The sequence below is a fragment of the Passer domesticus genome, chromosome 7 (assembly GCF_036417665.1).
Source record: "Passer domesticus isolate bPasDom1 chromosome 7, bPasDom1.hap1, whole genome shotgun sequence".
Classification (NCBI taxonomy): domain Eukaryota; kingdom Metazoa; phylum Chordata; class Aves; order Passeriformes; family Passeridae; genus Passer; species Passer domesticus.
The window spans coordinates 38682568-38696141 of NC_087480.1; the positions used below are offsets into that span (position 1 = coordinate 38682568).

The 13574-nt window shown below is 44.3% G+C and overlaps 1 protein-coding gene and 1 long non-coding RNA gene across 3 annotated transcripts in view; one reads left to right on the forward strand and one right to left on the reverse strand.

Annotated features, from left to right (window-relative positions):
* Positions 1-13574, forward strand: part of NIBAN1 (niban apoptosis regulator 1) — a 77514-nt gene that overhangs the window by 4764 nt on the left and 59176 nt on the right. For both annotated transcript variants that reach the window (XM_064427782.1, XM_064427783.1), the window contains exon 4: positions 1949-2019. In XM_064427782.1, coding sequence (XP_064283852.1) covers positions 1949-2019 — 71 coding nt within the window. The remainder of the gene's footprint in view (positions 1-1948; positions 2020-13574) is intronic.
* On the reverse strand, positions 216-2630 carry LOC135304902 (uncharacterized). The gene is made up of 3 exons (XR_010366152.1): positions 2552-2630; positions 1128-1233; positions 216-315 (listed from the first exon to the last, which is right to left on the reverse strand). It is a non-coding gene; the product is annotated as an uncharacterized LOC135304902 (long non-coding RNA).

Consider the following 13574-nt stretch of genomic DNA (forward strand, 5'->3'; position numbering starts at 1 on the left):
TTCATAAAGTGAAGTTTCAGGCAGTGATCAAAGGGTTTTGCCAGTTTAATAAACGAAGGATAGTTCCAAGTAGCACACCCTCAAATCACAGAACTAGCTATGCAACTGAAAAAGTATCTGAAATTCACATTCTGCAACACTTCGTGAGGCAAAACCCCAAACTCACTTAGACTGAAAGAAACTGTGTTTATAAAATCCATAGCCTTAGGGCTTACCTCAGAAATTCACAATGTTTTCAGAGTAGTGGTTCTTTGAAAAGACATTTTATGTCTCCTTAGCTTTGGAAATGTCTCCAAGGCACATTAAGACATTTGACTGAAATAGAAGAGGTGGATAATTAGTGGCATCATTTGTAAACACATGCTTAATTGGACTTTTGGAGCGGAGTAGCAAGCACTTAATGGCTGGTATTAATTCTGCATTTGATATTTACAATAGTGTATTAACAGGTGTAGGATGACAGAGCATGTAATCATTTAATCAGATAATTAGCTTATTACAAATATTTTCATTTGTTGGGATTTTTATTTTAGGCTTTACCTATATCCCTTTAAGGCAGCAAGAGAATTAATTCCACTAATCTGAAACATGTTCTTCAATCACTTCAAAATCAAAGGTACTAATTCTTTCAGCTTGCACAGGCTGACAGAGAAAACCAGAGCTGAGGAGAGAGAGGTTGTTTGTCTGCCCAATGTGACACCTTTGTGCCAGTGTTCAGAGGCACCCAGGTCCCCTGGCACAGGTGGGACTTCCCAGCCATGAAACATGGCCAGCTTGTTCCACAGGATGGGAGCAGCACACTGCACATGTGGCTGCCTTCTCCCTCTGGGGTGCTGGGTGTATGGTCCCTGTAGCAAGTGGATATTCCAAATTCAGGCTGCAAAAGATAAGCTAATTTCTTCCATTCCCTGAAATCCAGGCCCCAGAGATAAAGGCCAAAAGTGGGATCTCATTATAAGTAACTTGGGGAAAACAAGAAAATGTTGCTTGTGTGCTCTGCAAAGGGGGCAGTGAGTAAGACAGAACCCAGCTTTGGTATCAAACTGCAGCTGGTTTTCCTTGTAACTTCTTGTTTACTACTTTTATTAAACTAAATGGATTAAAGGAAAAGAAATACTGTTTTTTACCTTGCTTCCTGAGAAGATACTGCACATCCTTTCAGAAGGGTCTAAGTAGTGTCAGGCAAAGAAAGCAGCACGCTCCAGCTCTGGTGCCTAGCAGAGGTAGTTTGAACTGAAATAGGGACATGATTAAACCCTGTTTACACCTTTTTAATCTGACATTCAGCAAACAACATCCTGCTCTCTGCAATAAGGAAAAAAAGGGTATTTAAAGCCTGCCAAATGAAGGGAAGTTCTGTATACAATGTTTGGAAGTAGTTTTAAAAGAAATAACTCCATAGAAAGTGTTGCAAAGATGAAGTCAAAGATTTATGAGGTGTATAAGGTGTTTGTGGGATGAACTGCAGGCTGAGACTAATCCACAGCAAAGCTGTCTATTGCACTGATGAACTTTTCATTTGTGGTGAAAAGAATGTGGTGTACCCTGGAAAACAAATTTAGCACTGGCTGTTCTCATCCTAGGGCTGTGGGCAGTATTTTAAATATGTGCAATATTTTAGGTGTGTGGCACAAGACAGCACAGCAGCAGGGTTAGAAACAGGAGAGTATTGGGAGGGAGAAGCAATAACTGCACCCAAATGAGAGCTGGAGGCTGATTGTAGATGGAAACAGTGCCACTGAGTGTTTCTGCATTGAGGCCTGACTTGTAGTTGATTAATACATCTACTGACCTCTAATTAGGTACAATTAACAGCCTGTACACAACAGCGGCCTGGGTGATGTTTAAGATAATTATCTGGTGCCCTCTGGTGGAGCATGAGACAGATACAATCGGACTTTTTTTTTTTTTTTTTTGCCTTGCACAGACAGATTTCTTTTTCTTCCAGTGAATGGCCCAACCAAGAACCTTTGCTGAAATCATCGAAGGCTTATGCTTGCACTGAAAGTCATGCAAAAGGTAAATAAGTATGAGAATGACTTGGTCTGTTGTGTTGATCTTTACAAGCAGTGACCAAAATTTAAAAAGCAGTGACCAAAAGCATATTTTTAAAGAGACAAAGATGAGGAGAAGGCAAAAGACGAGAGGGAAAAAATACTGAAAAAAAATCAAGATACATTTTAATGATTCTTGGCTTAAGCATCGATTACAGGAAATGAATGACTATTCCTTCTCTATTTGAGATCTTATTTTAGAAGATTTCCTGTAGCACAGACTTACCTTGTTTTGTAGCTGGTCAAAGCCTGCAATCCTCAACCCACCTGTTTCCCTGAGCGGAGAAGCTCAGTGGATGATTGTGCCACACTTTCCAGAGGCTGCTTAAATTGTGCAAGGCTATCCCTGAGCTGTGTATTTCAAATATAGCTTAGGGAGGTTTGGTTTTAATTCATCCATTTTTTCCATTAGTTGAACTTCAGCAGTGACCTCAAGAAAGGATGGAAAATAGGTGTTTGCCAGCTGGGTCCTCGCTCCAAACCCACACATGACTCACCAAAGCAGCTGTGCCCATTTCTTCATAACAAGCTCTGCTCTGTAAATGCTGGGAGTTCCCTGACTTTGCTGCTCCAGCCTGGACAGCCCTTGGGTTCTGTAGAGCTCTGATTTATTTCAGGGTGCTGGACACACCCAAATAAATACTGAACACACATTTCAGCCCTACATATTGGGTAGGACTTTGCATTTGGGGTTTCTTTCCAAGATCACAGTTGCCAGCCTTATGAGTTGGGGATCTGCAATGCACTTTGGTAGGTGCTGGGGACAACACCTAGGGTAGAGGTCTAAAAATTTTTTTTAAAAAATCTCTTTTTGGGTTCTATTTTCACTCTTTGATTATTTTCAGGCCAAGGGATGGAAAAGCAAGAGTGTAGCTGTATGTTGCTGCTTGCTTCAAAAGTCTCTGGTTCTGCTATTTGGCAAATTGCTGCCTTTTAAACAGCAGCAAGAACACAGTTTGGAGAAATACAGCTTACACCTATTTTCTGCAGCCTCACACATCTGCTTCAGGTTTGCAGCAGGAGGGGAAATGGGATGTGCAGTGCTGGTTTATGGACACAGCAGATGTCCATATGTCAGCGCACACACACACACACACAAATAACAAAGATTTAACCTTTTGGGATTCACTGCAATGAGGCACAGGGCTAGTGAGAAGAACAGAACCCTCTGTAATAATGGTTTCCACAGCACTTGTAAGGAACCTGGATTCGTGAAGTCCTAATTCTCCATGGGGTCTATAATGAGGAGTGTCTCTGTACAGTAAGACAAGAAAAGCAGTTCAGGTCTCATTCCTACATTGTTTTTTGTTTCTCAGAAGAAATCTGTCAGAATATGGATTTAGGAGTTAATGGCCTGGAAGCAAAATCCCACAGAACTGAGTGTCTGTGTTAAAAGCTGTCAGAATTTACTGCTATCTTTAAAACCATTAGTGGAAAGGCTAGAAGCTATTTCAGGCAAAGAGGGAAAGATGGAATAAGCCAATTTTTTCCAGACAAAGAAAATTATGAGTATTAATGTGTGGTCATTTTAGATTTCTGGCAGGACCCCTCTCCCCACAATATTTGTCTTGCATAGTTAAAAATGGCAGCATGAATACATTCTGCTTCCATGAGCCCCTTCATTGGAGCTAATTGGAAAGATCAATAATGTGCCTCAGGTTGTGAGTCATTAGAAGCTTATTTTTCAGTGTTGATTCTTACAATGTATGTGACCAAGTGTGATCAAAGCAGATTATTTACAATACACAGCAGTGTGGTCTGTTGGAGCAGCACATCTCCAAAGCTGTGGAAAGTGGTTTCAGAGAGAGCTGACAGATTACTACAATGTTTATCATTGTTACAGCCTCAGTGGGAGTCTGGTTTAATCTAATTAACATAACAGTGGGAGCACAATGACAATAAAAATTAGAAGCACTGAAGAACTCTATTATGTGGCTGGTGTGACTGGGAATGACAGACATTACAATGAATGCACAACAGGAGGATGTTAAAGGGTGACTACTGCTCAAAGAATACTTTTTTTGTACTCATGACATTAAGCTGAGATTTTTTTTTCCCCTACACTGTCTGCTCTGAGTACCCACTTCAGCTGTTCTGCGTTGCCTTCTCTGTGTGAGCACACCTCTGAACTGGCTCAGCTGGCAAGATAGCTCTGGGCAGAGAATCCCAGAGTGGTGTGGGGTGGAAGAGACCTTAAAGCTATCCAGTGCCACCCCTGCCATGGCAGGGACACTTTCCACTAGCCCAGGGTGCTCCAAGCCCCATTTAGCCTGGTCTTGGACACTTCCAGGGATCCAGGGGCAGCCACAGCTGCTCTGGGCACCCTGTGCCAGGGCCTGCCCACCCCCATTGAAAAAAAAACTTCTTAAATTCAATCTAAATGTCTTAGTTTTTCCAGGAGCTACCAAAAATCAGGGTTTTTGGTGATAATTTAGCAATTTTCAACCTTGAAAAAACAAATTAAAGCAAGCCTACTTCAAACCTCGGAAGCAATTTATGTAGTACTGTTTAAAAGGAGTTCCAGGCATCTCTAGTGATAAGGTAGGGGATGAAACTGTCAATAGATATCAAAACTTTGACTACCATAAAAATGTAGGCATTTTTGGAAGCTTTGTTCCATACGTCTGTGTCTCTAGAGAACTACCTGTTGTGTTCCAGGAACAGGTATGCTGAAGTAAATCTCACAGGAGGCAGTTTCAATTCACGAAACCTGGTGGGTTCCTCTTCCCACTGCTTTCAGTGGTTGATTTTGCAGAAGTCTGGTGGGTTGGTGTGCATGGGGAGGGGGGACCTAAATCCACACAGCCCACAAGGGGAGCGACAACTTTCACAAACTTCCAGGCCTGGCACGTATCTTGGTCCTGAACACCAGCAGGAACAGAGGAAAAAAAAAAATCATCTGAACAAGTCAGGGATACAGAGCTGTAGGACAATGAAACTGTAGAATACACCCCTGATTTCACAAAGCAACCAAACCCAAATTTTTCATGTCCTTTCTTGTGAAATAAATGACAGCAGTACTGTGTAGCCATGGATCAGAGAAGACCCAGGCCACCCTGCAGAAGGATTTGTCAAAGGCACCTACAGACCATGAATAGAAACTCTCTATGAAATTTTACAGAAAACAGGCATCTACTCGTCATCCCAACCTACAATAAAAAGTTTTCTAAAACATATGCATCAAATAGCATAAACGTTGCAGCAGAGCATTGGCCAAAAGTCAAAGAACTCTGCTGTTCTCTAGGACATAATTTCTCTTCGTTTCTGGCAGTTTTTTGGTGATAAACTAGGAAAATATGATAAAGAGAAGTCTTGGAACAGAGAGTGGGGATGAGGAAGCCATGTGAACAACTTGACAGAGTGTAAAAAAGACAAGAAGAAGGCAGGAAGCAGGAGAGAAAGTGGTTTGGTAATCAGCCCATAAGAGGAGGATGTAGAAGTGTGGTGATTCAGTGTTAGCCCCACATTGTTTCCTCTTGTAGAAATTCTTAAATTTCTCAGGGTTTGTTCCCTGTTCTTTGCCTTTTGTAGGAGTTGGAACCTAGTTTTTTTTTCTCCAGATGAAAAGGTGGGTTGTTTTCTGTCACAGCAGGGCAAGAGGACTCATTCAATCTGGGCTGGATGAGCTGAGCTGCTGGCAGAGGCAAAGGCCACATCCCACCTCTCTGAACTCCCTTCTGGCCAGAACACTGAGATTTGGAACTGACACACCAAATCTCCTGCTCCTTCTTGCCTCTCCAGGGTGCAGGGACAATCACTGACACCTAGTTACTGCTGCCTCACCATGGGGAGCAGCAAGGAGGCTGGAAGGGACATGATGGGGTGTCGTGGGTTGACACTGGCCAAAAGCCAGGCACCCACTAAAGCTGCTCCTTCCCCTGCCACAGCTGGGAAAAGGAGAGAAAAAATTAATGAAGGGTGCATGAGTTGAGATAAGGACTAGGAGAAAACACTCCAAGGGCAAAACAGGCTCAAAGGTATAAAGTAAATTTATTACTAACAGAATCAGAGGAGGATAACAAGAAGTAAAATATCCCTTAAAACACCTTTTCCCCCCAGCCCCTTCCTCCTTCCCACTGACAGCACAGGGAGACAGGGCAGGGGGTTTTGGTCAGTTCATCACCGAGATTTTCTTCCGGTGCTCAGGAGAGGAGCTCTGGCCCCTGGAGCACCTCCTGCCCCTCCTTCTCCACTGCCCTTGGGGTCTCCATGTTGTTTCCCTCACATGTTCTCACCTCCTCCTCTTCTCTGACTAGGAAAAACCTGTGTTCACATTGTTTTGATTTTCTTCTGAAATCTCTTATCCCAGAGGTGTTACCAGCCTCTCTCCTTGGCCCAGCCTGGGCCAGCAGCATGTCCAGCTTCAAAGCCATCCGGGACTGGCTCTGCTGGACATGGTGGAAGCTTCCAGCAGCTTCCCACAGAAGCCACCCCTGTGCCCTCCTACCAAAAACCAGGCTGTGCAAAGCCAACACATGGGCCCACGGAGGTGAGTGGAACACCTCTCCTCTGAGGAAAGGCTGGGAGAGCTGGGGGTGTTCACCTGGAGAAGAAGAGATTCCAGGGAGACCTCAGAGCCCCTTCCAGTGCCTAAAAGAGCTCCAGGAGAGCTGGAGAGGGACTGTGGATAAGGGTCAGGAGGGACAGGACAAGGGAGATGGCTTTAAGGTGGAGGAGGGCAGGGTTAGATGGGATATTGGGAAGGAATTTTTCCCTGTGAGGGTGGGGAGAAGCTGTGGCTGCCCCGTCCTTGGAAGTGTTCAAGGATTGGAGCAACCTGACTCTAGCAGAAGGTGTCCCTGCCCGTGGTAGAGGGTGGAATAAGATGATCCTAAAGGTCTCTCCCAAACCAGTCCAACAAGAGATTCTGTTATTTTAAGTTGTGGACACTTGGAATTAATTTGCTTTGTAAAGAAAACTAATTGCCTGGTAACTCTTTATTAGCAAAGCTAAAATTGCCTGCAAGCTTTCTGGAGTGTTGTGAGCAGCCACAAGTTGGGTATCTGAAAAACAGGCAGGTGTGCGGGGTCAGGAGGGACTTTTGTATGGAAGGATTTTACCGGAGGAGGAGGAAGAGGAAAAGGAAGAGGGATTTTCTGTCACCAGAACAGCTACAGAGGTGAACGTGCAGGAGAGGGCGCCCGACAGCAAGGAGTAACTTCTGGTGTGAAAACACCTCATTAGAACCGCTGGTTTAAAGTTTTGGTTGAGGTTATATTTTGCATAACCTCCGAGAGTTCGAGTGGCCAACTGAGCATCCGTGGTTTTGGTAGCTAGTGCATTCAACAGGAATGAAAATCTGATTTCTGTCGCTCACACCAGCACCCCCAGCCTTCAGTCAGTGAGGAGTATAATCTTTACCAGTGCTCTCTAATTAGGTGTGTGAGAGCACAGTGGTAGGAAGTGTACAGCTTCCTTTATTTCTCGTGTCACACCACTACCTCAATCCCAGCCGTGGATTCCAGCCTCCACAGTGAGCTAGTTCCTTGTTAGACCAGAAAATCCCCTTACAAAGCCTCCACATGGCTCACTTAATGTTGGTTGCCTGTGCTCCCAGAATGCTCAATGAGGTTACAGCTTGGGCTGTGTTTATTTTCAGGGCTGTGGCCGTGCAAGGCTTTTGCAGACAGCACAAACATTCAGCAGCCTGGACACTGGAGCACTGTCAGGATCTGCTAAGTCATTTTTTCCATGGCAAATCCAGCATTTAGGGGAGCTGCACTGAGTGGCAGCTGCTTCTACCCATGCAGCCCCAAACAGAGTGTTCTTCCTAAACACCTTCCCACGTGGTGGTGCAGGTGCTCGCTTGGGGCCAAGCTGCCACTGGGCTCTCTCTAAACTGAAAATTCATACTCCAACGCTGTTTCACTGCTGTGAGAGCTTGCAGGCAAGCAGAGCCTGTGCACCACCTTACGAGAAGGCTCATCACCCCTCCTGGTGCCTTTCCTGCACTGCTGCCTCACCCACAGCTGCAGTTACAGCCCTGCCAAGTGGCTTCTCCCCACCCTCCTTGGCAGATACACCTCATACAGACACAGCTGGGCTTTGGGCAGCTCATTCTAGTGACATTGTCATCTGTCATGATCACAGCTGGGGCTGGTGCTTCGTGGGCTCCACCTGGAGAACTGCACCCAGCTCTGGGGCCACAGCTCTGGGAAGATGTGGGCCTCTTGGAGCCTGAGGAGGCCACAGAGATGCTCCCAGGGCTGGAGCCCCTCAGCCTGGGAGAGCTGGGGGAGTGCACCTGAAGAAAAGAAGGCTCTGGGGACACCTTAGAGCCCCTTGCAGTGCCTAAAGGGGCTACAGGAGAGCTGGAGAGGGACTTGGAACAAGGGGTGTGGGACAGGACACAGGGAATGGATTCCCACTGCCAGAGGGCAGAGATAAATATTATATTGGGCAGAGACAAATTGGATATTGGGCAGAAATTCTCTCCATCCCTGGAAGTGTCCAAGGCCAGCTTGGACAGGGCTTGGAGCAACCTGGGACAGTGGAAGGTGTCCCTGCCCATGGCAGGGGTGGGCTTTAAGGTCCCTCCCTGCCCAAACCATCCCATGATTCTGTGACTCCACATGAATTTCGGTTTATTTCTCCTTCTTTTCAGAGGATTTTCACAAAACTCTGGAAAGGCTCAAGTTAATCAGTAAGCTCCCCCAATCTTTGTTGTGGTGCATTGTTCTTGTCTTGGACTAAAAATACAGCCAGTGCCTTCAGCTGGGAGCCAGGAGCCAAGTGGAGACCAGCGATAAAGAGAAGGAAGGAGGAGCAAGGGAGAGTTTGACCTCACAGCTTTTGTTTAAATTGCTGGTTCTTTTTAGTGTTTCCTCTTGTTATTCTTTAGGTATTTGGGGAAAGAGAAGGGAACCATAGCCAGACCATTATGTATGCTTAGTCCATAATCTGCACATTTTTATAATCTCTTTTTTTGTTGGTTTGGGTTTTTTTCTTTTATTTTATTGGTTGTTTAAATAGCTACAGAAATATACCAGAGAAATGGAGACTAAAATTTTGCAAGGTTTTAATTCTGGGCAGTGTGCCAAGTAAAAGGTAATTGTTGGCAAGGCTCCGAGGTTTTGCTGCTTTCAGTCCACAGCAGGGATCCTTACAGCTCAATTATTCTATACAGACAAAATGCTCAAAAAGCTTCATTTTAAAATGGGCTGAGCAGCTGTTAGGGAAGGTTAACACCCCCAATTTCAGCCTCCTTCCCATTTCTGTGTTCCTGGGCTCTCTGGTCCTTGACAGAGTAAAGACAGACCCCCAGTTCTATCCCACAGTCACTGCAAGATGGGGCAAAAGGCAGCCTTAAGGTGGCTCAACTGCTGAACATCCAGTGTGCCATGAGAAATGGGAGGGCAAGGCCACTGCTGCTTCTTCTGCTGGTTATTTAGACAGGCAAGAGCTAATTTGTGCATCTGAACACATCAAGGGAAAACACATTAAGGCGAATACAAACAACTTGCCCCAAGGAGAAATTCTGTCTGGGTTTAAGTGGAAGAAAATCACTGTGAGAACAATTAAACATTGCACTAGGTTGCCAGGGAAGTGGTAACATTTCCCTCACTGGAAAGATTCAAGGTTTGGCTTGACAGAGCCCTGGACAGCCTAACACAAGGTCCTGCTTCCAGCAGAAGTTTGGAGCAGATGGGCTCCAGAAGTCCCTTCCAAACTGGATTTTTCTGTGATCTATGATAATACTTTTAATCATCATGTTTCAAAGTTGGGATAACAGAAGAATGTTTTCTCTCATGTAAGGAAAATGAGGATTCCAGTGTCTGTGGAAATACTGACTTTATTATGAAATAGAAAAGGAAGGAAAAGCAATAGTTGCATTTCACTTACAAACATTAGTGCAACTGACTGTGGTCTAAACCAGTCTGGTAAAGTTGAACAGAGTAGGTAACCAGGAGAACATGGGTTTCTGCTAAACATCATCCAAAAAAGCAATAAAATCATCTCTTTTGATCTGCAGAGAGCAGTTTTAATGCAGTAAATATGACAGTGTGTTCAGTCCTGCACAGCAAAACAGCTGGGACTGTGATGGTGGATGTGTCTGAAAGTTTTAAAATCAGTATTATGCTTTCCTATAACAGCCAAATAAGCACTGGCATTTAAAATGCTTGGGAAAAAAACTACACAGATTGCTAGAGTAATTTGATAAAGTTTATCAATTCTATCAATTCTCAATAGTACTAGTGATTTGATAGAGTTTATCAAAATTCTAAGTAGATCATTACTACATAATCAAGCCACTGCTGTTTCTTCTGTTGGTTATTTAGAGAGGCAAGAGTAAATCCAAGGCAGATACTGACAGAAAATCTAGAAAAGCAGATTAATTGTTACCCACATAAACAACTGGAGAAGCAACAAAGTGTAAGAAAATTATTAATACATTAGTTAACTACATCTGCACTTCTAAAGGACACTGAAAGACCTTGTGCCCAGTTTTTATCACACAAATAAGTTACGGTAATAGTTAATTGGAAAGATTTTTGCTGGCTGCTCCACCACGAGGATGTGCTGGTGCTGCTGAGGAGGTGATGTCCTCCTGTCCAGGCACACTTTGGGTGAGAGCAGGTGAGCTGGAGAGGAGCAGGAGGCTGACAGGATGCCAGGGATGGGGGGGTGTCTCACCCACTGATGGGATGAGTGTGGGATTGCTGTCAGGCTGCTCCCTGGGTGGCTTTTCCAGCCCAGCAGCCAGGCTTGGGTGGATGGACTTGTGCTCTCAGCATCTGCACTAAGTGAACAGAAAAACTTGTAAACACTTTGTGATCCATCTACTGTAAGTTCAAAACCTTGGAGGGATAAGTTTTTTAGAAAATTATCTGGAACAAAAATGAAGCAGACAAGACAATCACTTTAGAGAGGGGAAAATACATCAAAAATCCAAACTATTCCATTTTCCTTTGTGTGTCTCCTTTTGAACTTTTGCAGCCCCTTCAATGTGCAGGATGGTTTAGCAAATCCCACTTTATTTGTTACACATGCCTCCCTGGATAGGGTCCTGAGGAGAAGCTCCTCCATGGAAAATGGAGACTTGGAACAGGAAAGCTGTGTTTAAACCCCATGCTTGGTCCTAACGAATACACTTGGAATAAAAAGCAACCAAAACCATCTGTGGCCAGAAGAAGCAAATCCAGATGTCGTGGGGATTTAGCTCTCTCCTTCATTAATCATGTCTGCAGGATCATTCAGCTTCTGCAGCCTTTGCCTGCTGGACTTTTGAGGGGCTGTTAATAATACAGGAAGAGCAGCTCACTTGGGAAGAAAGTTTCAGTCACATCTTTGATAATCAAATGGAAGCAGAATTTCTTACTCCTCTAAGCAGAGTCACTATGATTCCCTTAGTTAAGATGAGAAATTGACAGGTTTAATTTCTGGATTTGGCATCTTGCCTCACTAAACTCTGTTCAGAGGCAGTGAGACACTTCAGCCTTCCCCTCTTACCAGGCTGCCTCCTACAAAACCTCCCTATAAACTTATTTGGTCTTCCCAGGCAGGTGTGGCTGCCCATTTGAAGCAGTGAAGAACCCACTGGATCCCTACCAGATGGCTTTTTATTCAGGATTTTCTGCTGAGGCCAGCAGATTGGGCAGTGCCCTCTCCTCTGCAGCTCTGTAGCCGTGGGAGCAGCGGGCAGTGGGCAGGGCACTCAGCTGGGCTTTTTCTCTGCTTTCTGAGCACCACCTCTGTTTTCACGTGAGGGAACAAACCCATGGGTCCTGTTTGACAATGAGGGAACTTCACCAATGGATCTGTGAGGGCCTGTGCATTAGTTGTTTTGACATGAATGTCCCAACTAATTAAATTACAGCCTCTAATGGCAGCTGAGCAGGAATGATCAGCTCATTTGTCATTTAACAGATTTCATAACTAGTGACTAAGCAGAGAAGGAAATGGTGTTTGAATTTACCAAATACGTTTTGTATATTTAAAAAACAGGAAAGTTCAACACATGTATTTTATTTTAATTTACATATACACAAAACCATGTCATTTCTTGGCTAGTGGAGCAGGCAAATGGAGTGTGCCACAGCTGGAGGTCATTCTTAACCCTAGGATTCCTTACTTTATAGGAAAAAAAATCCAGAACAGTATCTTCAAGTTTCTGAGTTCTGCATCCCTATTCAGGGTTTTTATTCCTCAGTCCCGTGGCATGTCCTCACACTCTATTTCACTCCCTTACCATTCCCAGGGGTGCTGGGTTTGCTGCACCTCTTTCCTTTCCTGTTCTTCTAGATCCAGCATTGCCCCCCAGCCTCCCAGAGGGAGACTCCAACTTCAAAGAGCCACAGGGCTGACATCAAAAGAGCGAGCAAACAAGCTTGAAACAGTGCTCCCATCAGGTTCCTGACATGGCAATGACAGGGCCAGCAGCACTCCCCCAGGAAAACTGGGGAGGGGAGCAGACAAGTCCAGGGGAACTTTTCACCACAGAAAGAGAAATTATTTCACATTAAGGTAAGGCAGAGTCTCTTGTTCTTGTGGGGTTACTGATCTGACAGGATTTTTTCACTCAGGTGTGCAGTGTTTTCCCTTCTCCACAGCTGCTGCCTGGAGCTGTACTTGGGACAATCTGTTTATTTGTAATAAATCAATTTTAGACTCTGTTTTAAAAAGCAGTCTTGACATGCCAGTTGGTAATGTGCCCTAAGTACTAACAGATTGTGCATTTGCTTGTAAGGAGTGTCACTTAGAATAGATTTGCAAGGGTTTGGTTGCACTCCATAAGAGCTGGGAACCTGAGAGCCACTGAAGGGCCTTTTGGATAGAAACCAAAAGAGCAGAGCTCTCTGGAGTGAGCACCACGAGCACTGTGCTGCTCCCCTCAGCTTTGAGGAGGAATTCTAGAGGAGCAGCATTCTTCTCTTGTGCTCACCTGATGCCTTAAAGGCCCAGCTGCTCAAATCCTCCCACTCCAGAATCTCAGGAGTCAGAAAAGAGAGAAGCTTCTCGTTGTCATCACTGGGAAGTTTTCATCATCCCAACTCACTCTTGGACAACAAAGTAAAAAGAGGTTTTTTAACCTCAAGTTTTCTACCTTTCCACTCAAAAGTACTTAGTGTTTGAGGAACAAGATGTGTGTTGTTTGGATATTGAGGATGGAAATGCTCATTTTGTAGCAATGCTGATGTCTAGCTGAGCCCTGCTATGGACTAGGGCTATGTTTGTATCTATACATTTATTAAATCCAATTATAGAATTGCAGAACTCTGCCATGTCACCATAAATGCATTATCAGAACATTCTATTGCAGGAGTTTCAAAAACCTCTCAGATTATGTATCCCATTCAGTTCTGTGGGCAAAATTGACATATCTAAACAATTTGCAACTAAGCAGGGTAGAATAATGAATGTAATTTATAATTTGGTTTTCTATAAGCACTGTTTTTCAATGAGTATTCCAATGAATGTTGTTCACATGTTGAATGTGAGCAACATAATAAAACATAATTGGGAAGAAAATAAGGAGTGATAAAGGCAACCAGCAAAGCGTCCTCCTGCTTTGAACCGTGC